The 26,005-nt window shown below is 38.7% G+C and overlaps 1 protein-coding gene across 1 annotated transcript in view; it reads left to right on the forward strand.

Annotated features, from left to right (window-relative positions):
- FGD6 (FYVE, RhoGEF and PH domain containing 6) overlaps positions 1-25,471 on the forward strand; it is a 74,761-nt gene extending 49,290 nt beyond the window's left edge. Inside the window, exons 9-21 of the mRNA XM_069773648.1 lie at positions 3-53; positions 3,166-3,224; positions 3,339-3,410; positions 3,918-3,986; positions 5,607-5,690; positions 6,859-6,938; positions 12,106-12,208; positions 12,718-12,864; positions 13,671-13,773; positions 14,755-14,882; positions 15,615-15,743; positions 18,117-18,265; positions 22,308-25,471. Of these exons, the coding sequence (XP_069629749.1) occupies positions 3-53; positions 3,166-3,224; positions 3,339-3,410; positions 3,918-3,986; positions 5,607-5,690; positions 6,859-6,938; positions 12,106-12,208; positions 12,718-12,864; positions 13,671-13,773; positions 14,755-14,882; positions 15,615-15,743; positions 18,117-18,265; positions 22,308-22,344 (1,211 nt within the window). The 3' untranslated portion in view covers positions 22,345-25,471. The remainder of the gene's footprint in view (positions 1-2; positions 54-3,165; positions 3,225-3,338; positions 3,411-3,917; positions 3,987-5,606; positions 5,691-6,858; positions 6,939-12,105; positions 12,209-12,717; positions 12,865-13,670; positions 13,774-14,754; positions 14,883-15,614; positions 15,744-18,116; positions 18,266-22,307) is intronic.
- Positions 25,472-26,005: the final 534 nt, after the last annotated feature.

Here is a 26,005-nt window from a genome sequence, read left to right on the forward strand (position 1 = left end):
AGATTATTTAAAGAATCTTTTAGAAGAATCTGCAGACTATAGAGATACTCAAGGTAAATGTCTCTTTAGATTAAAGAAATCCCAGTTTACGTACATATGATAATGTTTCTAAATTTTAAATGCATGCAAAATGCTAAGCCAGTAATAGGAATGTTTTCTATTTAGTTCTAAGTTTCTCAGCAGACATACTGAAAGACTGCAAACTTGTGTTTCAAAAAAGTTTGGAGCTGACAGTCGTATCAGCTCACCCTTGAGCTGAAACCAAGAGATAAGAGTGAAGTTCCACAGGCAGCTTAAGCAGGTATTTTGGGCACTGCTATTGAAAGAGACAGTCCTTGCATGTGTAGACCTTTCACGATAGGCAGTCTGGTCTACCGACTGCTCTCCCCCAGCTATGAGCCTTTCTGGCCTCCGTCTCACTCTTTGTGCCAGGGCAAGTGTTTGCGTGGTGGGATTGAACAAGATCAAGGAGCTGGTCTGGGTTATATTTCACCTGAGAAGCTCTCCAGTTTGACTTGTCACAAGTTGCACAAACACAAGTGACTTCCACAGTTTCTGCATGTGGGGGGAAAGGAGATAAGAGGAAATGAGAAGGAATAGTTGGTGATGGAAGAGGACAGGACTACATGTTTCATGGTAGTTTGGGATTAAGCTGGTTTAACTCAAGTGTAGCAATGCGATGCACGTTCAGACTGTTTCCTTCTTCCATGTGTGTGCCTCAGCAGTACTAGAAATGCTCCCAGTCAATGCTTCCATTTCATTTGCATGAGCCCCTGTCACTTATTTCAGTCTCTTTAGTGACATTTGTGCAAGCCCTTTACCTTTAGGAGGGTTGTGCAAATGTAGTTGATGGGACTGCAATAAATGAGTGCCTTCAATGCACTGAGCCAAGTTTGCTTTCTAATAGCTTTGTTTGCTGATACAGTACTGTAAAATTTATGAGTAAATATTTCTCTTAGGACATTTAGATGTATTTGTTTGAGTACATTGAAAATATAAGCCAAAAATATTTTAAATTATGACTCTTTAAAGACATAGAAAAGTTTGTCTGGCACTTCTTATGGTTGTGAACAAACTAATTCTTGTACTGCATATTAAATAATTGACCACTTGAAAAGTGAGCTCCTTAAACATATATTTTACTTTACATTTTCTTGTGATTCCTCCAGCTTTTAAGGATTTTGTAGTTGTACCTTCCACAGTATTTTTCTCTCCCTTCATACATCAAAGATAAAAGCAGAAGCTTAGTTATAACAATAACTGTTAATTTTATGCATTTAACATATTTGATAGTCTACCTTTGAAACTGGGTAAGAAAAGAAAATCTAATCTTTACTCATGAAGATCTTTCTTGTGATCATTAAGCTTAAATTAGTTCTGACTTTGCTTAGTAGTTAAATTCCATTGGTGGGGGTGAAGACTAGGTTTGGTTATGGTTAGTATTCTTGGAAAAAAACCCAAACAACACAATTCTTCCTGATGACCTTCATTTGAATACATTACTCCAGCTAAGTGGTATAAGAATTGGAATGCTCTTCCCTGCCAAAAACCACTTTGTTTATGGACTTTGACCCTATAGATTTATTTTATGTTGTTGTTTAGATTTGTTTAGTCTTGGCTTTATAAGTAGCCCTGAGATCCTGGAACTTTCCCTTCAATAACCAGCAAATTTTCTCTAACATTCTTCAATCTATCTTGAAGTCAGTGAGTAAAATTCTAAGTTTTTAATAGATATAATAGCTGATAGATGAAGAAAAGTGTAACAAAATTCAGGTACTCATTCCTGTCTTCATGAATTAGCTAAATTTCCCTTCGTTTTCTTTCAAGCGGATGGGAGCTGGGGAGTGTTTTGGCTGGAGCAGCTCCAACATTTCCTAGTAGGAGACCACCAGCTATTTTTCAGCAGGCTCAGCTGACATTGTGACATCTATATCTAAACTTAAATTTTGATCAAATGCTTGATATGCGCTATGCCTTTTAACTCTTTGACTCCTGTGCTTGTATTGCTTTGGTTCATGAAAATCTTGAACAAAAATTCTCCTTAGGTTAGCTTAGGAGGAACTTTTTGTTTGCACCTCAGTTTAGTTTTTTATATGGCTTCATGACCTTCTGAACCTTTCAGTTCAGAAAGCTGTATTTTTTAACATGCTTTCTTTCTGAATATGAACTGAACAATAAGGGAAGTCTATACATTCTACAGTACTAATACTTTAATGATTATCTGGGAAAAAAAAATCACCAAGGCTTCAGTTTTACCTGGTTTGGTAGGCTTCTCTGTGGACTTTTAAGCTAATGCAGGTCCTTTATTTGGAGTGCCTGACTGCACTTCAATTACTCAGAAAGTGCTAATTGCTTTAGAGACTGCATTTTATCAGAGCAGTTGCTCTAGCTTTCAGTTGAATGGGTCATTGGGTTTTTTTTCCTACTTAAGTAAATTACAGGGTTTTGGATAAGATTGTTGGATGGGTTCTGTCTTATATATGCTCACTGTTCAGTAATTTACGCAACCCTTTTATGTAACCCCTTCTTGCAGTTACACCTTAGCATATATTACACCTGAGTTGCTAGTTATTAAATATCAGTACATAATAAAATCCCTCATCTTTGGTAACTCTTCTCTTTCAGAGATTTTTTTTTCTTCCTTCTGGTATTAAAAGTTTGAAATTTAGAAATTTGAAATTTATACTGTTATCTTGAGGTGCGGCAAAACTAAAGGCAGAAGAAAGAAATTGCAAAGATTTAGATAATTTTTCTAGGTAGTCTTCCACGACTGGCACTGGAGGCAGTTGTGTAAAATTGAAAAAACTTAATCTCTATGTAGTCTCAGTTAAAATGTTGTTAACTTTTCTGCTGTGAGTAGAGACATTGAAATTAAAGTAATTCTTTGTGTGAGAAACTAGAATTTAATTTTGCTTGTGGACTGTTTTGATCAGCTGTAAGAAATGATTGATGCTGTTGGTTAAAGCAATGACTTGCTAGGGTACACTTATTAAACCATGATCCAAAGACTCTGGGACCTATGGGAAGTGCTCCTGAATGCAATGACTGTACAGTCAGGTCCTTGAATCTTGGTGTGATGTGGAAGGGCAGTATTGTACCTGTGCTTTATATAATACCAATGCTAACTAGTCTGTATAACCAAAGCATCATTTCTTCATCCTTCAGATGCTCTAGCTGTTGTCATAGAAGTTGCAAATCATGCCAATGACATCATGAAGCAGGGAGTGAGTATTTTAACTTATGAACCTGGTTGATTAAAGCTTTTTCTGTCTTTTTTTTTTTTTTTAAAGTCATGGATGCAAGGGCAATTACTTACCTTTGCCTTTTTCTCCCTGTAGGATAACTTTCAGAAACTCATGCAGATTCAGTACAGTTTAAATGGACACCATGAGATTGTACAGCCAGGAAGGGTAGGTCCTCCAGATGGCATTCAGCAGATTGCAGTGAAAGTGCAGCACAGATGATATGCAAGCAAAGTACTGAAGGTGGCATATACCGAGAACAAAAACGGTCCATCACTTAATTATTCAGTTCTGACAGTCAAATGAATACTGCCTCTCCACATGTGTGAGGTTTTTTTAGACATTTATCTGATGAAAACTTACGATTTTTGGAATGTCATTCCTTGCCAAATCTTGCAGGCAGGTTTTATTCCTCAAGCTTAACCTTGTATTTATCATGGTTTCAAGTGTAGCATGGAAAACTGTAATACAGCCATTCACACTCACTTTTAGAGAAACCTAAGGATGAACAGCCTTTCTCAGAAAGGGAACCTCGAGTCCTCAAACTTCTGCAGCACTTCTAGTGTAGTAGCAGTAATAATAATAATCATAATAATGATGATGAAAAAGTCAGCTCATTTGTACAGCTTGTGCCCTGAAAAGCTAGGTTTTGAATAGTTTGTTTTAATTTGCTAGGTCTTTCTCAAAGAGGGAACACTGATGAAGCTGTCCCGGAAGGTCATGCAGCCACGAATGTTTTTTCTGGTAAGATGCCGTGTATGTTGCTGTGTGTAATTTTAAGTGGTTGAAACATTACACTGCAAACATAAGTAACTAATAACTTCAGTTAGTGGAAAAAATGACCAATTGTTGCTCTTCTACTTGCTCAACTCTAATTTAGAGAGATCATTTGTTGCTTATGCGCTAATTTTAATAGAAAACCATTTCTCACTAAAATGTACTGTTTTGAACAATGCTCATTTAAAATTTGAGCGCTTTTATGAGAAGGCCTTACCTGTGGTAGTACGAAAACTTAACACAGTTACTCCATCCCACTTAGCCATACCAGATCTTAAAACCTACACCACTGCCCCTGCTATTGCAGCCTTCCCTCCCTCCTTCCTCTCTCCTTCCCTGGCATGAGCCTGCTTGCATCCTGAGCGCAGCGCTGGGCTGGAAGTTAAGTGCAGGGTTCTCTTCCTGTCTCTGCTGCTGTTTTGTTTTGAAACTTCTGTGCATCCCTGAAGTTCCTGTTTCCACTTGAACCTTTTGTTTATCTCTTCTATTTAGATAGTAAAGCAACTGTTGCTGTGTGTAATTTGTGGCATTATTGGTCCACAGTCCTGGCTGAAATCTGTCTTGTAGTTACTCTAGTATGAATAAATATTCCCCTGGGCAGCCATGGAGTATGATTCTAAGCTTGCAAGTGCCTGGGGATATTGTGTAGCATATAAAACACTGAGATAACTGCAAATGATATCAGTTAAGGTAATAGTCTCAAAAATCTGGTGCTATCTCAAGCTGGACCTCCCAAATCAGATGTTGCTAATCTGAGTGGCTCTAACTTGGTTTTTCTTTGTTTTGTTTTCTGGGTGGTGGTTTGTTCTTTTGTGTTTTTTTTAAGATATAAAAGGTGCAAGCTAGTGTTTATACCTTTAGACACTTAAGCACTGATTTTTTTTTTTCCATTGATCATGTTGTGAAGATTTAATAAGGCTCGTGAAACATTTGGTTAGTTTGCAAAGAACCTCATAGCAAAAACATATGAGGCAGTTCAGTTTTCTGGTCTGTTTATGTGCAGTAAATGAAGTTTGAATCCATGTGTTGAACAACACAGAAAAGAAAAAAAATCTTAATAGCTGCTCAGTAAGTGCAGTGAATGAAGCCAAGTCTGGTAGAACAGGAAATAAACAGTAGATGCACATTTAAACTGGTAAAATTCACATGGTACATATGGATAAGTTTCTCCTTATAATCATAAATTGCTAATCTTAATGCTGCTATCTCCGAGTTTCTGGAATGTTTTACTTTGTTTGAATTGTTAATTCTACTATCCTTTTAAAGTAGTTTGTTATATATATAGCTGTGTACCAAGAAACATTTTTGTCCTTTTTGACAGCCTGTTTGTTGACATCCATGCACTGTTTACTCATGTGCCGAATGCATATTTACCCAAGGAGGATATAAATAGACACCTATTGTTATCTAAATTTGTACATTAAAATGTTTTGGGGGTTCTAAGTGGAATAATAGGAAGTAGAAGATGCTTTTCTGGACAGTTGATCTCAGTGCTGTATGAGTTTAATACTTCCCATCAAACGCATCTGAAATTATCCGTCTCTAAAGAATATTTAGTTATTAAAAAGCTTTGCTTCTATATTACAGTTCAATGATGCCCTGTTGTATACTACTCCAGTTCAGTCAGGGATGTATAAACTCAACAACATGCTGTCATTGGCTGGAATGAAGGTGAGTCACTTGTTAAAATGAGTCTTTCTCCAAATCTGTTTAAACTCAGGCCTTCAAATTTTCAAAACAGAAGTATGTTTATTGTTGGAAAGAGATATTAAAGATGCTTATGTTTCAGAGCAATTCTACAGGCTTAACGTTTCTTGCATAATGTGGCCTGTGGGATTGCTGTCTAGGTTTTCCTAAAAAACTCTGTTGCCACAGGAGCATCTCACCTCCATTTCATCCACTATCATCCTACTCTGAAATAGTCTGCCTACTTATTTCTTGTGTTGTATTTTGTTTAGACTGCCTCACTTTTGCCTTGTAACTGCTTTTTAATGCCCACAGCCAGAGATTAGGCATCTCTGCCTGACAAGCTTCTGGTGGATCAAATCTCTATGGTTTACAGAGACCTGCTAACTGTGAGGGAATATACAGCTTTTGTTTCTGAGCCTTTGTGAAAAGCATCAAAGTTATGCCCTGAGCCCCTCTGGGTAGTGATAAGGGACATGCATGCCATATATTGACACGGTCTCTGACACAACAGTTAGTGGGAACAACAAACCGTCGCCTGGGGAGTCAAGTAACTTGTTTCTGGTGCTGTCAGAGAAGAGCACCGAGTCCAGCTGCAGTGCAGATCTGGTGCCCGGGTCCAGGCTTTCGCAGGCAGAGCTGCAAAATCTCTTCTGCCAGCAGATGCCTGGTGGTGACTCAAAACCTCTCTTAACTTTTAAACCTCCTTATGTTTGAAACTTGGTAGCTCAGAAGGATCGGCCAGGTGGGTCCAGCCCTCGGGGGTATGGGGCAGATGCCCACTCTGGGGTACACCAGTGAGCTAAATCTTGTCCCGCAGCAGCAGCAGTGCCTTTTTTTGCCCAGTTGCAGGAGGTACTTGGAGGGCTATGGGCCTGGGCATGTTGAAACACGGTGGGAGGTGTCTGACAGCTCTTGAGCTTCATTCCCCTCTATGTCTCTGGTGTTTGTATGGGACCACAGTGAAATAAAATGGTGGGCTGCAAGTAATTTTAGGGTAGCTGGGCTCTCTGGACTGGTGTATGATCTCCTACCTTTGAGATTTTTTGCTCCAATGTACCCCTTCTGCAATAAGACAACTAAAAGAGAAAACTAAAGCAAGTATAAAAGTACCATTTCAGTTTGAATCTCAAGTTTTCTCTCTCAACTGAAGGTTAAAAAGCCAACTCAGGAAGCATATCAGAATGAACTGAACATTGAAAGCGTAGAGAGATCCTTCATTCTTTCAGCAAGGTAAGTCTTACAAATGAATAATGATTTAAAAACCATGTGATTTCAAACAGGCCACATAAGCTTTTTACAGCTTATTTTGTACTTATGTAATGAAAAGTTACCCTTGGCTAGAGTAATTACAGACTAGAGGGAATGACAGATGGGTTTCTGGAAATAAGGTAGGCTTTGTTCTAATTTACTTTTGCTCACATTCAAAATCTGATTTTGAAAATTTAAGTTTATTTTTAAATGGGCCAGCAGAAAGGAAGCCTGGTCACATGTAGTAAGTTTCACAGATACCATCTGAATTTGTAGTCTTTAATGCAGTTCACCCTGACTTGTAAGGAAAACTGCCCATTGTGAAGTGATGGATAGAAGCACAAAAGCTATAGTAAATGTGGCTGGTATTTGAGCAATTTGGGCTTAAGGCTGCAGCTGGTGGGGATTCTGCTGTCCTCAAGACAGTTGACTGTTAATCAGAGTGAATAAAACTCTTGCTTGGTTCCTCCTTTTCAACTTAGCTACACCTTCAGAAACTTCAAGTAAATTGAAATATTATCCTCTCAGTGCCTTTCATTGAGAGAAACAAGAATTAAAATTGTTTAAATTTAATTAATCTTAGGCTTTGCTTCTCAGTATTTTTTTGTTCTTCCAAAGTTACTCATATGCTCTGTCAGTGCATTAACAGGACAGGATATGAAGTGTGACAAAAAATTTTGGTATTATTATTGGCAACTGATATAAACTGGAAGAAGTCATCATGGTCTTCTAGCTAAAATAACAGTGTAATTGAAACAAGAAATTAATCTCAGTGAACCTGAAATTATGGAAATGGCAGCAATTACTGGAATGGTGCTTGTCTTTACCAGAAAACCAAATTCTCCATGTAGCAGCAAAAGGATACATGGCCACTAAACCAGGGCAGCTCTGGTCTGCCTTCACCCAGATGCCTTTAGCAAAGGCCTGCTTTTGTGGGTGGTTGTTTTTACTGTGTTTGAGTTGGAGTTGTATGTGTTCTGACATTTGTGACAGTGCTGATACTAATGAAGACAGACATGTTTTCTCTTTCGTTTAGCAAAGCTGAGCAAGGGCAGACCGCTTCTTTTTGTGTGACCTTGTAAATACCAACATGAGGATGTCTGCACAAAGATAGCACTATCTCTAGCTGAGGGGTAGACCAAGGTTAACCTTGTCAAAGTAGCCAAAGGAAGTAGCTCAGTTGTCTGAGCAGTAATTATTTACAACAGACTTTAAAGGAATATTTTTGTATTTTTTCAACAAATGTAAATGTTTCTTATGGTTCTTCTGCACATTGGGGAAGCAGAGATGCATTTCACAGTTTAGGGTATGATTCTGCTCCAGTATAATATGAACAGCTCCGTGCTGCTTAGGTGCCTTGGTGACTGGATGTCACACAGATACATGAAGACATTTATGGGATTGCGGTAGGCAATGTGGATTTACTTCTGCTTGACTTGAAACAGCATTTCACTTTTCAGTCATTTTAAAAAAATTGTAAAAAATCATTGGAACTTGTGAAAAGATTATCATCTTGAAATACAACCTACCTGTTTCCACAAAAAGGATAGACTTGTCTTTCTGAGGAATTGATTAAATGGTAGATTAAAAGCAACTCCTGTGAAATACATGTTGGTCCTTAGGAGAAAACCCCTATATATAACATTCTCATCAAATTGGGCAGTTTGTGACATGCTTTTGTCTTGACCTTGAAATCACTAGAATTACCCTCATGTTACCAACTAAAGCTGCTCTGATTTGCTCTTTCTTTTTTAGTGTTGTTGATCTTGCATCTTTGGAGAGCATTCAGCTCTGTTATTTTTATCCTTGCTGGAAGCTATGTGTGGGCAAGAGCCCTAAGTTACACAAGAGTGGCAAAGGGAGGTTGCATTTGCTTGGGATGAAGGAGGTGCTGGGGGCCCCAGATGTAAATGAGGATTTTCGGGTTGTTATCTGTCTGTAAGCGAGGCCTGGGTCTGTTGTGGAGTAGGAGGGAAACAAGTGGAAAAACTACTAGCAATAGGTGCTTGCATATATTTTTTCCCAATGAATTATAATAGTATATAATAATTCTGTTGTTCCTATTAATAAATATCCTGGATGTGAAGAGAATCAGTATCTTGCCAATACAGACTGCATCTTCCTTTTGATGATACCTCATTCTAACAGCTTCTTGGCTCCTATGTGGTAAAAATCTTAATTACAAAACTGCTCAAATTTAATTTTACATACATTGGAGACAAATTTTGCCTCTGTGTTTTTTAAAATAATAAGCATTATGTGGAGTGTACACCAAAGAAGAGATTCTGAAATGATCCTGGGGGCAGAGACAGGGAGTGGAGCAATTAAGCTGGTGAAAAATTGCTGGTAATAAAAAAGCCAGTTAATAACAGAACTACAGATAAATGCTGAGACAAGAGTCTTTGTCACTTCAGGTTTAGTTTTACTGACTGCATTAGTATTCTGCTTTATCTAGTCTGGTTTGAGGTTTCAATTTTCCTGGGATATCTGTAGGAATGTGTGTCGTTTTACATGGTACAATGCAGTATTGTGCTAGAAATCTCTTAATCGGAGAAACAAGTTAGCACATCTGCACGATACAGCCGCTGTACAGAAGTAAAGCTTTGGTCCTGAAAACAATAGCCATGCCAGCCTGACATGGCCTGAGGCCAGCTGGCCCCATCCCCTTGAATAAGGCTAGCAAAGAGCTACCCGAGGCAGACATAGCTGCATCGCCTCCCCTAACGTAAGGATAGATCCTGCAAGACTAGCTCAGCTGGGAGAGGTACCCTAAGGCTCTGATCCTGGGAACAAGAGGGATATACTTGTGTGAGCCCTCCTGGGACCACCTACCTGCTTAGCTCCATTGGGCAGCTGCGACGTGCGCCCATAGCACACGCATTTGCCAGTGATAACAATTGCTGGGGCTCTCTGCAGTCCATTTAAAGTTTTCTACTGTTTTGTTACATCTTGAATAAATAAAAAATAATACTACTTTTAAAAAAAACTAAGAAAACCCTGCAACTGTAGTAAAGAGAATTCCTTTTGAAAGGATGCAACAAATAGTGGACCTGCGGCGAGGGAAGCGGTAGGGCTGTGCAGCTGGCGGGGAGGGCTGGGAGTGACAGGAGAAGAAACACTGCCTATTCTGCTGCGGCAAACCATTACATCAATTCAGTTGCCGATGGCACCGCCTTTGCTCTTAAATTCTGAAGGACTGTAAACAACCCTAAAGGCTAGCACCAGCAAACCTACCAAGTGCGAGCTCCCTAGCGAAATATTAGGGCGTAAGCCATGTAGCTCATCCTGCAAGCAGCTCCATATGTAGCAATTCCCATGTGATCGGGGGATGCTTAGTCTCCCAAAACTGTGCCAACTTTTAAATTTAATTATTTAATGTCATTTTAGGAACTATTTAGGAATTAAATGTAATTTAGGAATTAAATGTAACCAGATTTTGAAAAAGCCAGAGCAGTTGATTAGAGTTATGAATGTTACGTAGCTAATGCAGATCAGTTGCTCTTACTGGATGAGGAAGTAAAGGTAAATAAACTGAAAAATATGTTCCACTCAGAGTGTGAGATATTGGGGCAGGCGAGAATACATTGCTTTGCCCTTGCTTGTATCTTATTTCCTCTCTTTTTGTTCTGATTTTGTTGCTCTGTGTGCTAGATCGGGTTTTTTTTTTCTGCTCGTGCCTCACAGGCTTCCCCCATGTTTGTTTACCTTACCAGATTTGCCCTCTCTGATTCTGTATAGTACTCAATTTCATCCAGTTCAAAACCCCAGCTCAAAGTATTTTCTTTTAAGGTTCAAAGATGGTCAAAGCTTCTAAATTCACCTACAAAAGCTATTAAACAATAATTACTGTTGCACACCTAATTTGTGTAAATCATTGCTTTCCTCTTCCCTAACTTTCCTTTTTATATATTCATCATGTTCAGTTCCTCAGGGTAAAAAAATTAATTGATACTATTTAAGAAGTGGAGAATAAAAAAAATGTTGGTAGTAGATACTGATTGAAATTTTAGAAGCCCTTTTTAAGCTGGCATGGCATCTCAAGCAAGCTGTCTTGCTGTTCCTCTGCCACAAAACTGCTGCTTTCTTCCTCAGAGCACCCTTCACGGTCCTGGCACAAGTCGTTGTTCAGCTGCGTGATGTACCCAGTCAGTAAATCGATCCAGAGGAAGGGCAGGTTGATGGCTTGCTTTAATACGGATTTGTTTCCCAGTCCAGCCCACTGCACTTACAGCCCACTGCATAGCTCTGTGTGTTCTGGCACAAGGGAGAAAATCAGACCTAGTGGCTGAGAAGGGGGTATGGTAGGCTGCCCTTTGCGGCAGCATGGATTTATTTTATATGAAAGTGGTGGTGTGCCCACGGCCAGAGAAAGTGCTTTGGCGTTGCACGTAATCCAGTATAGCTGCAGGCTCTCGCGGTACCAGGCACCCCTTGTTCTCCCTGCTCCCTCCCCATGCCGTGCCACTTCAGCCTAATGCTTTCCTTGCACTTGATTAGTGATCCACCAGCTGTGGGATAAAGAGATACAGTAAGCTTATCTGTTTATCTCTTTGGGTTAGCTAATCCAGTGGAAAAAATTAGAAAAAAATAATTATTTCAAAGTAGCATGACCTGGTAGGAGCAAAGAGTCAGGAGCACAAGGCTGGGGAAAAGACGGCACATTTTTTCTGGCAGAAGCTCAGGGTTTCACAGGGTTGGGTATAACAAACTGCACCCTGAGACACAAGCAGGAGGGGGGAAAAAAGGCTTGCTGAAATTTCAGTCCCTCTCAAAAGGGAGGGCGCATGCCTTTGTTCTGGGAGCACCATTTACACCAGTGGTACGCTATTCAAGGGTCCAGCGAGAAGGGGGAAGCAATGACATTGCAAGCCTTAATCACAGGCTGTTTTGGAAGGAGGAAAGGGAGAGAGGGAGGGAATCCACATTATAACAACAGACAGAAATCTTTTTTAGTATTAATCAACACAAATAACCGACACAATGCAGACAAATTAAAAAAATAATGCCAGTTTCAGTAGGAACTGGAGATGGTCTATAAAACTGAAACTGCAAGGGAGTTAAGTCAATGTGTAATAAAGCTAATGGAATTCTAATCAACACTTGCTTCTTAGTTTTAAATGTTAATAGATTTTTTTTTTTACTCCAACAGTTCTGCTACAGAAAGAGATGAGTGGTTAGAAGCTATCTCCAAGTCAATTGAAGAATATACAAAAAAGAGAATCACATTTAATCCTAGCAAAAGTCTTGAAGAGGTATATCACACCATTGTTGGTTTGTTTCCTTCTTGAATATAAAGTTTCTTTGCAGGTGTTTAGAGAAACGAGGCATTCCGTGATGAATAATAAAACAGGATGGTAAATGATAAGTGAACAGATGATAGAACAGACTATTTCATAATGTTATCTACTTCATAAATTTAAAATTGATTCCTTCCAAAAAACCCAAACCAGCTTTCTCGATTCTCTCAGTAATCTTGTGAACAGAAAGATGAAATTAAAAGGTTTTAAAATATAGCAGCTATTGGTATAAATAGGCTGGTAAAGCTTGAAAGTCACACAGCCTTTTTGAACTAATTAAATGCAGCTCTGTCTTCAGGCTTGCATTACAATGATCACTGAAATAGTAGATAACATTCTTAAGACCATGACAATTTATCAGAGAAGGCTTTCCAGCATAATTAGAGTTAACCTAAAATCACTGATAAATATTAATCTTATTTCTCATCACTGAATGTAATGACATTCTGCCTATCTTCTCTCAGGCAGATCCAGAGAAACAGGAAGAAGATAGTCCGCTGGGATCAAAGGCTCCGATCTGGATCCCTGATACTAGAGCCACTATGTGTATGATCTGTACAAGTGAATTCACCTTGACATGGAGAAGGCATCACTGCAGGGCATGCGGAAAGGTTGGGCAATTTTGTGATTACCTTTTCCGTTAGTCATTCAGGTTCCTTGTGTGACAAATACAGATGGAGCCTGATTGCGCCTAAACAACTCTTTTAAGGGAACACTGTACTATGACACAGTTATATGGATTAAAAATACGTTGGGTTGGCTTTTTTTTTTAAGGTGTTCAACCTTTTAACCTGTTACATATTTCGTATTTTGTATTTTGGAGTACTATTTATGGTTGTCTTCTGCTTCTGCAATTATGTAGTACAAATGAAGAATGTTAGCTGAAATGAGAAAAATAGTTTCCTCGCTAGTTTTTGTGAGATTAATAATGATTTTGTTTTTAAGTTAGTACTAAACTTATTTTTATATTTAACACTTATGAAAGGTTTATCTAATAAACCTTTATTTTTCTTGTATTGTCAAGTGAGAATACAGAATTCAATGCAGTTGAGACATCTGTGTTGTGGAGAAATTGTCAAGGGAGCAATGACTATTTTTAGTTATTTCTTTAAAAGCTTATGATTTAAACAGTTCAGTAACACAGTAGGCTTATTCTACTTTTCATGGATTGTTAACGTTGGCTTATTGATTTGTGTAATTCAGTGGTTTTTTTTCTGTTTAAATTTTTATCATTTAGAGGAGGAAAGAACAGCATGTTGAACATAAGGAAAAGCCAAGATCTTAAACCATTTTTAATGTAAAATACTGCCTATTTCAGGTTCTGTTACAGTATTAACAGTACTGAAGTGAACACCTTTGAGCATTTGGTGATTTACAGGTGTGCATCATGTACAATAATGCCTTTGTCTGTTTTCAGATTGTCTGTCAAGCTTGTTCATCAAATAAACATGGTTTAGACTATATGAAAAACCAGCCAGCAAGAGTATGTGATCATTGCTTCAGGGAGCTACAGAAACAAGGTAAAGAAAACCTGCACAAACTGTCTTATTTTTGTGGCCCTTATTAATACGGTATGTCTGCGCCTCATCTTTACTGCTGGATTCAGGTGCCTAATTCTGCAATGGATGGGGAAGATGGATTGCCTGGACCACCTGCAGGTCTCTGCTTTGGGCACTAGAGGCTGCTGTGCTGCAGGCAATTGCAGGTGCTTTTAGCTGAGAAAAGAGCTGCAGAGCAAGTGCAGTACAGCTGGCAATCCAATTACTCTCCTGCTCTGCTCATTATTTCAGAGCCTCACCATGTTCAGGGACAACTCTAGACGGGGAGTTAATGAAGCTTAGGGCAGTCCTACTCCTACCAGGCTGGGCTGGAAAATAGTGGTGGGTGTTTCTAGAAAAGGGGATTTTGAAGGAGTGAAGTGTTGCAGCAATCTTCCAAGAGAGGTGAAGGAACTGCCTGCAGCAGTGGAGAAAGACAGCACGTGCTCTGGAGATGGGAATCTCCAGGAGTGTGTGTGATGGCATGATGCTGGAAGAGGAGCCCTACAGCATCCATACGGAAAAAAGCTGAGAAGATAACAGATGTATAGAATTGAAGGACAGAGTTGGGGAACAGAGGTTAAGTGCAGACTGAACTGCAGAGGACAACTCTAAAAATTTGGTGTGGCTTTTAAGACTTAATTTTTCACCCTGCTTATGGGCAAAGGTAGTTCAATGTTGAGAAAACAGACTTTGAAAGCAAACAAGACCAATCCATTTAGTTTTAAATTTATTGTGGTTTTTTTAGTCTGATTGTGATTTGAGGGATCCTAACTCATGGTGTCAATGATAATACCGAAAAGTTAATTCAACACTGAATTTAATGTGATTAGGTGTTACTATTGAAACACTGTAATCAGAATAAAAATGCCACCTGCTTTTAAGAAAAAAAAGTCCAAGAATCATTGCCTGTGTTTAGTCATCTGTGACATGAAAGCAATATATTTGTCCTATGCATTTTAGATAACCAGTGCACTCCTAAGAGTGGATCCCCAGTCAACCATAAATCTCCATCAAGTGCCTTGTCTACAGTATTACATAGTATTCCCTCTGGAAGAAAGCAGAAAAAAATTCCTGCAGCCCTCAAAGAAGTAAGTGCTTTATTGGTCAGAAGTAATGCCTTGTTGGTATTATATCATCAATATTAACAATGAAAAAAATAATTCCATATTTTAGCCATCTTCTCTAGAATCAAAACTTGAAATTCACCTGTAACAGTGGTTTGGGCCTTGCTTGTATGTAGGCAGGGACCTGAACTATGAAGCAGTGTATGAACTGCATAAACACCTGTGAGACTGTGATTCAGAGAGATAGTCGGAATTGTAATTTCTTTCTTCCTTCCCTGTGTTTCAAGGAATTGTGATTTACCTCTGCACCAACAGTCAATGAGAAGACTCCTACAGTAACTCAACTCTTGGCTTATCATTAGGAAAGGTAGAGCTACACTCTGCCTACCTACACTTGGAGGTCTTGGGAATGGGAGGAAGTAATTTTTCTTCTTATAAAGGAATGTGTGTTCTCCAGCTGTACGTGGTCCTCAGTGTTTCAGCTCTCTCTTGTCCTGTTGCATCCAATTTAAGTTCCAACCGTTAGTGACTGCAGAAACCTCTCTTCCAAACCAGATAGATGGTGGCAGAAAAAATCATTTTTCTTTCAGCCATCTGAGTTAATTAGCAACAGTAACTTGAGATCAGGTAAGAATTTGAGTCTTTGACAGGACAGGGCTCTGGAAATCTGTTTTGGAAATAGCTGTACTGTGGAAACCTGGACAGATGCATACATACTCTTGGGGTTGGTTTGTTGTTCTTTTTTTTCCTCTTCAGGTTTCAGCAAATACAGAAGACTCTACAATGAGTGGCTACCTACACAGATCTAAGGGCAGTAAGAAACCATGGAAACACCTATGGTTTGTTATCAAAAATAAGGTGCTATACACATATGCTGCTAGTGAGGTAAGAGACTACATATTAGAAATCAAATATCCAATGATAATACTGTCTTTGTAACAAAGTTGTTTATTTTTATGATCTAGAAACAAGCTATAAAATTAGATCACCTTACAATAATTGATCTGATTGCAATGTAGTATTTTGAAAAGGCCCAGTGAGCTTGGTACTGTAATACGCTGATATAGCTACGCTGTTTCTGATTCCAGACCTAGCTTTGAGTACCTCTGCACTGCACACCATTGCACAGTTGTAGGTATGTTCTGAGTCAGTTGAATACATGGGGGTCTGTTTGGATGCATCACACTGGACTAGTGGCAAAGCCAACATTATAAAAGCATCTTGAAGTATCTTGTTCTGCAGTTCCATAAGGTATTTTGAATGCGTGGAAAATGAGCAAACTAAATCTCTTTACTTCTCCTCAAACTGTCAACTTCAGCCTGGAGTTGTTATTTAATATTCAGTGCTGTAGTAGAAAACAAAAATGCATCTTATCTAATGGCATTTGCATTTTTATTTAGAATGTGTAGTCCTATTGCAGTGTGGAATAATCTCTAACCAGTATATATAAGCTCTGCACATCCCAGCATGTGCTAAGGATGTAGTTTTATTGCTTCTTATAATGTTTTGCAATATATATGGAAGTATTGTAACACTGGAAGATCTTGGTTTTTGCTTTTTTGTATTATATGTTATAGTTTGCTAATAGCTTTCAAGAGCAAAATATCCAAAGCGTCTATTTAAAGGTATTGCTATCCCTCACTTGCTTTCAAAATGTAAGGCCCAACAGATCCTGACTGCATAAAGAATTACCCTTCTTCGCCCCCACTCCGCCCCCACTCCACCCCCACTCTAGTTATTTCCTGGTTTGTGCTCAGATTTGTTCCTGAGTTGTTCCTGCTGTAGGGCCAACCTTTATTTGAGAACTTCTGAATTATGTCCAGAACTTGTGATGTTATTTCCACCACAGCACTAGCAATCGTAAAAAAACCCAAGTACGTAATTAAGATATTTTTAGAACTACAAAACAATTACTTTTGCAAAGATTTGAAAAATATTTTAGAGCATTGTGTCTCTTCTGGCAGTTGCAAAGGTGACTTTGGCAACTGTAAAGAAAGGCATATTAGTCTGAGAGTCACCTTAAATTTTCTTTTGCTTGGCTTCCTCAGATACCAGCCTCCCAGAGTATCTTCAGTATGCAGCTTACAATCACAGAATTAACTCTTCCCTATTTTCTTTAAACTAAGGAATATCTACCCTTATTTTTCATCTTGATGAGCCATTGCAGGAGACACTGTTTAGAGAGTCTCAAGGGAAGGTCCAGTCTGGCCTTAGCCAGGAAGCCCCACGATTAGTAGTAAAAAGAGCACTTATTAGTGGTACAAAGACCTAAGATAGTAAAACAGATTGCTAAGCCTTACCTGACTGTTTTCCAATATCAAGAAATGCTGCTTTCACAGGATACTCTTGTTCCAATGTAGAGGCAATTACCAAAGTCTTCACCTGATGTGTCAGTGTTTATGTACATTCTTTGTTTATTTTTTTCTATCCAGAAGCATTGCAGGACCCTGCCTAGTTACAAAACACTGTTTTGGAATTTGCACAGGATGAAAATATTTTCCCCCATCCTTCTCAAAATGCTGTGCATTGTATTTATTAATTAAAAGACATGAGTATAAAAAAAAAGGAAGGAATTGCGATGAATGAGGAAGGGAAAAGGTTGCCTTTTTAGCCAGGTTTTGAAATTAAATTAAGAGAAGGTAAAAAGGTACAGCTTCTCTTGCTACTCTTTCCAAGCCAACCACTTGTGAACACTCAGCAACTTTTTTTTCCCCCTACCCTGTTAATTTTCAGCAGCAGAAAGCAAAATAAGTTTAGCCATCAGAAGCGTTTTGGAATGTGACTCCAGTGCTTGAGAACATAGGTTACATCCATAGCTCTTCTTTTTGCCTACTTGGTGCAGCTAATAGCATCCCATATCACTTTTAAGACATGAAAACTCACTGCTAAGGTGGTTGGAGAGAGCACTGGGCTAGATGGACTTTTGGTCTGCTGCCAGGTGGTAGTCGATCTTTTGATATAAGAAGTCCTTACCAGGCAGAACGATGAGACTGTACAGTGAAAGACAAGGTAGATGTTATCAGGGCAATAAAAAGAGGAGCAGCGATGTTGAAGTCTATGAGGTTTTGTTATTTCCTGTCCCCTGATTCATGCATGCAGACTATAAAAAGCGGCATTTTGTGCATGACTATTTGTAACAACTTGTTTACTGTATAATCTGTTGCAATGGTATGGTGCACGAGTAAAGTCTAAATGCATTCCTTAGTATGTCTTACAAGCTTTAATTTTGTCTTGTTTGCTTTTTTCCCCATAAAACAGGATGTGGCAGCATTAGAGAGCCAGCCTTTACTTGGATTCACAGTCAGTGAAGTAAAAGATGAAAACTCAGAGTCTAGAGTGTTCCATTTACTGCACAAAAACACTTTATTTTACATTTTCAAAGCAGATGATCCCCATTCAGCTCAAAAGTAAGAAACTACTTGAATTAATTTCTGTTACTTTTTTCTACAAAATGTTTCAGAAGTCATGAATGTTAATATTCACAGATTAAGCATATGTATAGAAGATGCATATTATATAATATGTAAATAAAACTTCTAAATTAAACACAAGGTCCTGGTTTCATTAGGACCTCTGAAATGCTTTAAATTAAGAAGCAGACTGTCCTCTGCAAAAGAATAAATGTAGGAAAATGGAAAAGTCTAAGATAAAATAAGAGATCTTTTTCGTAGCATATTCCTCTATCCCTGGTCTCTTCAAGTGAAAATTGAATGTTACCTTTGGAGAAATCCAGAAATGTGTACTTCCAGCTGTGAATTTTAGTTATTTTTAATGACTATATGATGGCAGTGAAAAACAAACCCTAAAAACTCAGGGACAGAAGTTGGAAGTGTGTGTGCAGATGTGCACGAGCACCTAGGCACGCTTAATATGTTCAGACCAAAAGCTTGAATTCAAACATTCTCACAAGCTGTTTCATTTCAAGTCCTGCTGATGTGTCTGAGTTTGGAGTCATATTTATCAATTTATGTATTGTGTGTCTTTTATATAAAATAACCTAGAAGCTTGGTCATTAATCAGTAGAAAACATTTGCTATATGAATCATGGAGTAGATTAGAAATGAGCATGGAAGCAATACATTTGTTTTGCCTATATGCCTAGCTTATCTGACTGGTTTCACTGCAGTTTTCCCAAATGAAGTTTACATTAATAAAATAGATTTCATGCGCTAACTAGTCCATTATTAATACTTAAGCATCAAAGTGGCTGCAGGTATAGGTTTGTGCAAATAGGGATATTCTAAAAAACAAAGTACCCAGGACAACTGAAAATTTTGAACAGCTGAGAAAGTGCTTAATGACACTTCTCTACATACAAAATCTGGAAGTCTTTATTTGATTTTTGGCGGTATTGTGTCTTGCAGATGCATACAAATGTTTCCTTGTTAATTAAGATAGTATTCTCTTGTTTCCACTGTGTCCTCATTTGTACTATATAAAACAAAACTAAAAAAACCCAAGGCATTCAATAGCTTTGTTTTCCTATTCAGACAATGGCTTTTGTCATCAGTAGGAAAACTTGAAGTTGGACATGCTCTATTTTACTGAGGCTAGGAGTAACATTAAGTACCTTAAATTCCAAGCTTTCTCCATGTATTTAATATCCATAGGAGATTTATGCTGAACCTCTAGAATAAATGCTGCTTTGATAGCATTAAAAGAAAAAACAAAGAACATGCTGTTGGCCTGTTTGCATCAGTGGACACTATTTTTTCCTGTTAGGGCCAAAGAAATGTCTGATGTATTTGTGTAATTGCAGTAATAAATTTTAACAGAAGTTTACTTTTTGATGAGCTCTTAAATTTCTTCGTCCAGTACTATGTTCGATGCTTAAGCTGTTTATGAAGTTGTTGTATTTGTATTCCATTTTAGTTATTTTTAATGAATATATGGCAGTGGAAAATACAGCGAGCCCTAAGAAGTAAGGGATAGAAGTTTGAGTTGTGTGTGCAGACAGGCATGGGCATTTACACGTGCTTAATATGTTCATACCAAAAGCTTGAATTCAAAGAACATGCACACAGTTACAAAGTTAAACACTCAGGGCAAGGAAGAGCCAGGTAGATAGAATGTTTAGATACCCTGTGAATACCAAGACAGGTTTGAATTTCCATGATAAAGATAATTTTACAGTCTTTGTCTCATTCAGTTCTTGCAAGATTTCCACTCGGGGAAAAAAAAATCGTCGGTATGTGGGCCCCTTAACTTTACATGCACACAGTTCAGCCCTCACTCAGAAGACAGAATTATTCCATTTTTTACTGTATTTGTCAGTGTAGCATCAGAGTGCTTCAGCAACATTAATTTTTGCAGCATCCTTGAGAAGGTGAGGATGTTTATCACCCTCATAATCAAGCAGGAACAGAAACCACAGCTATAGGGGGTAAAAGTATCTGAATATTTGAATTTCCAGTTTGAGACACCTTGGATCAGCTGTTTGGGACACCACCCCCTATACATATACTTGTCTTTTCATGGATATAATGTGCAAGATATCTGTTAATATGTGATTCAGTAGTAGCACATACGGTGTGTGTGAATGCAGGGAAGTTCTGTCATCATGCAAAGGCACTATTCCTCCACCCCAGCCCATGTGCCCTGGGTTTCCTCCCTCAGCCCCACTCGTCCTTCACTATTACCCTTGTACCAGCAGCAAAAGCAGAGGTCGTGGGTTATGCAGGTGGCTACCTCAGTTATTGCAGTGGCCTGATTCATCCCAGATCATGTATGCAGTGAAACAAGAGAAGTGGATATTGTTGTTTTTTTTTTTTAAAGGTATGCAATCAGGTTATTACAGTTGGCAGAACCTTGGCATATCCTACTTTCTGAGCATCTGATTCCCCAGCTTCACTTCTTTATGCATGTAACTTCAGTATGGAAGATGTATGGGAAAAAGATTCTATCATCTGGCCTTGTACTAATACCTAATATGTCTCTAGCAAGCTTTGTATGTTCATAGAATCATAGAACGGTTTGGGTTGGAAGGCACCTTAAAGACCATCTAGTTCCAACCCCCCTGCCCCGGGCAGGGACACCTTCCACTAGACCAGGTTGCTCAAAGGCCCATCCAACCTGGCCTTGGACACTGCCAGGGATGGGGCAGACACAATGTCTCTGGGCAACCTGTTCCAGTAGCTCACCACCCTCGTAGTGAAGAATTTCTTCCTTGTATCTTATCTAAATCTACCCTCTTTCAGTTTAAAGCCATTGCCCCTCGTCCTATCACTACAGGCCCTTGTAAAAAGTCCCTCTCCAGCTTTCTTGCAGGCCCCCTTTAAGTACTGGCAGGCTGCTGTAAGGTCTCCCCGGAGCCTTGTCTTCTCCAGGCTGAACAACCCCAACTCTCTCAGTCTGTCTTCATAGGAGAGGTGCTCCAGCCCTCTGATCATCTTCGTGGCCCTCCTCTGGACCTGCTCCAGCAGGTCCATGTCTTCCTTGTACTGAGGACCCCAGATCTGGACACAGTACTGCAGGTGGGGTCTCACCAAAGCAGAGTAGAGGAGGAGAATCCCCTCCCTCGACCTGCTGGTCATGCTTCCTGTGATGCAGCCCAGGATACGGTTGGCTTTCTGGGCTGCGAGCGCACGTTGCTGGGTCATGTTGAGCTACTCATCAACCAACATCCCCGAGTCCTTCTCCGCAGAGCTGCTCTCAATCCACTCATCACCCAGCCTGTATTTGTGCTTGGGATTCTCTGACCCATGTGCAGGACCTTGCACTTGGCCTTGTTGAACTTCATGAGGTTTGCACGGGCCCACGTCTCAAGCCTGTCCAGGTCCCCCTGGATGGCATCTCTTCCCTCCAGCGTGTCGACCGCACCACACAGCTTGGTGTCATTAGCAAACTTGCTGAGGGTGCACTCAATCCCACTGTCCATGTTGCCAACAAAGATGTTAAACAGTGTTGGTTCCAGTACCAGTGACCCCTGAGGAACACCACTCATTACTGGTCTCCACTCGGACATCGAGTTGTCGACCGCAACTCTTTGGGTGCAACCATCCAGCCAATTCCCTACCAACCCGGTGGTCCATCTGTCAAATCCATGTCTCTCCAATTTAGAGGCAAGGATGTCATGCGGGACAGTGTCAAATGCTTTGCACAAATCCAGATAGACGATGTCAGTTGCTTTTCCTTTATCCACCAATGCTGTAACCCTGTTGTAGAAGGCCACCAGATTTGTCAGGCGTGATGTGCCCTTAGTGAAGCCATGTTGGCTGTCACCAATCACCTCCTTATTTTCTGTGTGCCTTAGCATAGTTTCCACGAATATCTCCTCCATGATCTTGCCATGATGTTTGGATTCATTGGATAGATTTCTGGCATTTGCACTAACAGACCAACTGGCAATGGAATTATGATGTTACTTCTTGTGTGAATCTGTAGCTAGTCACAGCAGCGCAATTTACGCTTTTACCAGCAACTTCCTAACAGTGTTTAATTTTCTAATAGGTGGATAGAAGCTTTTCAAGAAGGCACCATATTATAGCAGTGTCAGCATCATGTCTGCAAGTTTAAAGGAAAATGTCCAATGATGGTGGTAAAACAGAGTACAGCAGCTGTTCAAAGAAACGGAATCCTGCCGTCTCAATCTACACAAAATTGTATATTTGTCAGGATTAGGAGTTGTTGCGTTGTTAGTGTAAGGTAATATTTTTTTAAAGAATTGTGTGTATTTCTGTGTTGATACAAAATGTGTTATTTATTAAATTCCAGTGTTTACTTTAATGGTCAGAATTATTTGTGAGGTCTGCAGTGAGGTCCAAAGTGCCCACATCTTCAGAATGGCAGGTGGTTGGTTAACATATTCGTAAAGTTTGTGCTTTTAAAAAAAAAAAAATAAAACAAAAAAACCCAAACAAATCTGTTGCAATTGTACAGTTCCTCATGATTTGTGTATAGGTCTTGAGTTGCAGATGCTTACTGTGCAATTTAGCAAGAACAGATCAGAATAGGAATTTCAAAGGGTTTGGATCTTTGTTGGCTATGTAAACTCCTTTGAGATGTTGTATAATATTGCTGCTCCTTTCCTTGAATGGCAGTTGAAATCTTGCATACCAGTACATTAAAACAGTACAACAAATTCTGTATTACAGAAGCAATTGCAAACTACAGTTCAATTCTTTAAAAAAGGGAAAAATATTTTAAAACAGACTTTGCAATTACAGAGATAAGACACTAGAGTTTTTACAGTACTACAAATGCCAAAGAGACTAAATGAGTTATTTTCGAACAATTGCAGGATATATTTTCTTTTATGTTACCAGTAGTAATTTAAAGCAGAGTAAAAAAAAAAATTTTGATATACAGGGAAAAGACAAAATATCTTATTTGTTTCAAAACTTTGTGTCAAATGACTTCTGTACAACGTATGATACACTGTATAAACTATTGTTCAGAGAACATTAAACAAATATATGCACCCCCCTCTCCTAAAATTTTAAACTATTGTATATTTAAATATTATGTTTAAACTGGAATTGCCATACTAAGAAAACCCAGCTTTTTTAGTGCAGATGGCATTGAAATGTGTACCATTCTTTGAAATACCTTTTGTTTACACTATGATTTTTTCTGTTTGATACTTTAAAACACAATGCAGTTTTAGATGTTTGGGTTTGGTTTTTTTTTCGTTAAGAAAATTGTTGGTATACCTCATTAGGAAATACTGATGATTCTGGTGCATTTATTCTATTTAACTTTTGAACATTTTTTAACACTGTAATAGCATAAATGGAACTAGAACTATGAAAAACACATGAAAAGAAGCCATTTTTATGTCAAATGCGATGCATATGTAGCCAGTTAATTTTACTGTATAAAACGCTTCTCAGTAGCCCTCTGAATCAAGTTAGTTGTGGTAACAGAATCAAGAGCAATTCACTTTTAATAGTTTGAATCCATGTTTAACAGCTATTCTATGGCCTCACAGTGGAAAGAAAATAGGTGGTAGAATAGTTAGTAGTCATCGCAGAAAGGCCAAGAATGAAAATGCAAACGAAAATTCTCTTACTCCCTCAAATACCTCAAGATCAGGTCTAAGATACTAACGTAGCTCTGAAGAAACTTGATTTTTCCAGAGCTTCTGTTAAGTTAGTAGTGGGCTTGGAAGCCTAATGCTTAATATTAAGTATACAAGTGATTTCATTGACTTCAAGCATTTCAGTAGAGTACCTTTCTGAATCAGGAACTTACAGCTGTAGATCTGGCTTCCCTCATGAATGCTAGAGATTTGACCAGATAGTGTTTGAAGTTCAGTGGGAGTCTGATCAAAGCCTTTATTCTCTTTAATACAAACTTGATAAATTAATATTTTTCTCTTATTATATATAAAGGGCTTTTACCTGATTTTCAAAACCAGCTGCTGACTGAAGCCACGTAAGCTATTAGCATCCCTTTTCAGGGTGATTTCTGAGACGGTTTTTACTGTATCCAAAACAAAACTGATACCAATGTAACATAGATGTGATGTGGCTCTTCCAGTTGATATTATCAAAGGGAAGAGCTGAATATTTTATTGGGATTGCACACCAACTAAGATGGAAAGCCATGAACCAGCAAATGAATCAGAAATTTGGCTAGGAGCAAGCTAATTTAATTTCAATTTATGGTTTGATATTGACCTCCCTGCTGCAAAACAGAGCAATAAAAGTCAAAACACATACTGAATAAGATGCCCAAGTTCTGCCTCATGTGTGGCATCAAACTACCTCTAAAGGATTTGGTGCAGAGTGAAAAAATAGTTTAAAGTATACTGTAAAAATCAGAGGACTTCTTTCAGAAGCAGTTGGTCAATCAAAAAATCTTTCTGTGACAGAAATAAATTGGAACAGAGCCTTAAAAAGAATAGTACACATCTTGCAGTCTAATTCTGTGTGAAATAAATTGTCTTGTAAACATGTTTGAGTATTTCTTTTCCTCTTTCTCCAGCACTAGTGCTTTGTGTCATATGAAGAACCCACAACATAGGCATTTTCATAACGTTTTCAGATGGTTGCTTTTCAGACTTATCCTATTTCTCCAGCTCGCCTCCCATTTTGATTCATTACCATCAAAAGTAAAGTATTCACTTCCTGATTTGACTAAACACTAAAACAAGACCAGAAGTTTTTAAACACCTGGCTACCTCTTCTTAGAAGAATCTATAGTTAATAATTAATTTAAGATTGGTGAGTAGAGTATGAGACAAACATTAGCATTGAATATTAGTTCTAGCATCTTTATTCTTGGATAAATGAAATGTTCTAGGATCCTGAATTCTCTTTAACTTAAAACTATTTTTTGTGCCCAAAGGACTTAAAACAAATGGATAGCCGAGCAGCTATAGAATGCGTTTTACTAAATATTTTTTATGTGTGGAAACTTGATTAGTTGGTTATGTGTATTACATTGTAACATAAAGAGATGTTTGGAAAGACATTCAATGCATTTGTTTGCCATAACTGCTGTCCCCTGGATTTACCATCCAAATAGGCTTTTATGTGGAGCAGTCCTAAATTGTACTGTCTAAATGAAAGAATAGAATCTTTATTTTGTAAATGAACACAGTTTAAAGTTGTTGTAAATATTCCTGTGGATATGTATCATTTTTGTATAAATAAATTCACATTAGTTGAGTCTGCTTCATTTGGTTTTTTAATATTTTCAGGTTTTTATGTATTATGTAATTTGTGTATTCACTAATTTTCAAACGGCAGAATTTGCTGTCATTATCCTGCACATCCGTCTTGCTTTAAAATTCCTATGATGTTTTGCCCTGAAAAGGTAGCCGTCTGCACAGACTGACGTTGCTGCTGGATCTGACCACCTGAAACATGAATTTTAAGTGAATTACCTTGCTCGTATCAGCCAAGACACTATACACTCTCATTACCAAAACTGGTGTCTTTGCCATGAAAATTATTTCCATCGTCCTGCCCTCCTGTCTTTCCTTAGCTGCCTCTTGCTGTCTAGTTCTTCACTTGCTGTTCTCTGTTCCCCAGCCCCCCTCCAAACCAAAGCCCATGAGTTCATGATGTTTGTTTTCTATAAAGCCCTTCCACGACTGGGTGCAGAGCCCGTGCTGGAACGCAGCTTGCAGACAAAAGCGCAAAATCCAAAAAATTTGCTCTTGAGCAGTCCCAGCTGTAGGACACCAAGCAGTGGGGTTT

The sequence above is a fragment of the Haliaeetus albicilla genome, chromosome 28 (assembly GCF_947461875.1).
Source record: "Haliaeetus albicilla chromosome 28, bHalAlb1.1, whole genome shotgun sequence".
In the NCBI taxonomy this organism is placed as follows: domain Eukaryota; kingdom Metazoa; phylum Chordata; class Aves; order Accipitriformes; family Accipitridae; genus Haliaeetus; species Haliaeetus albicilla.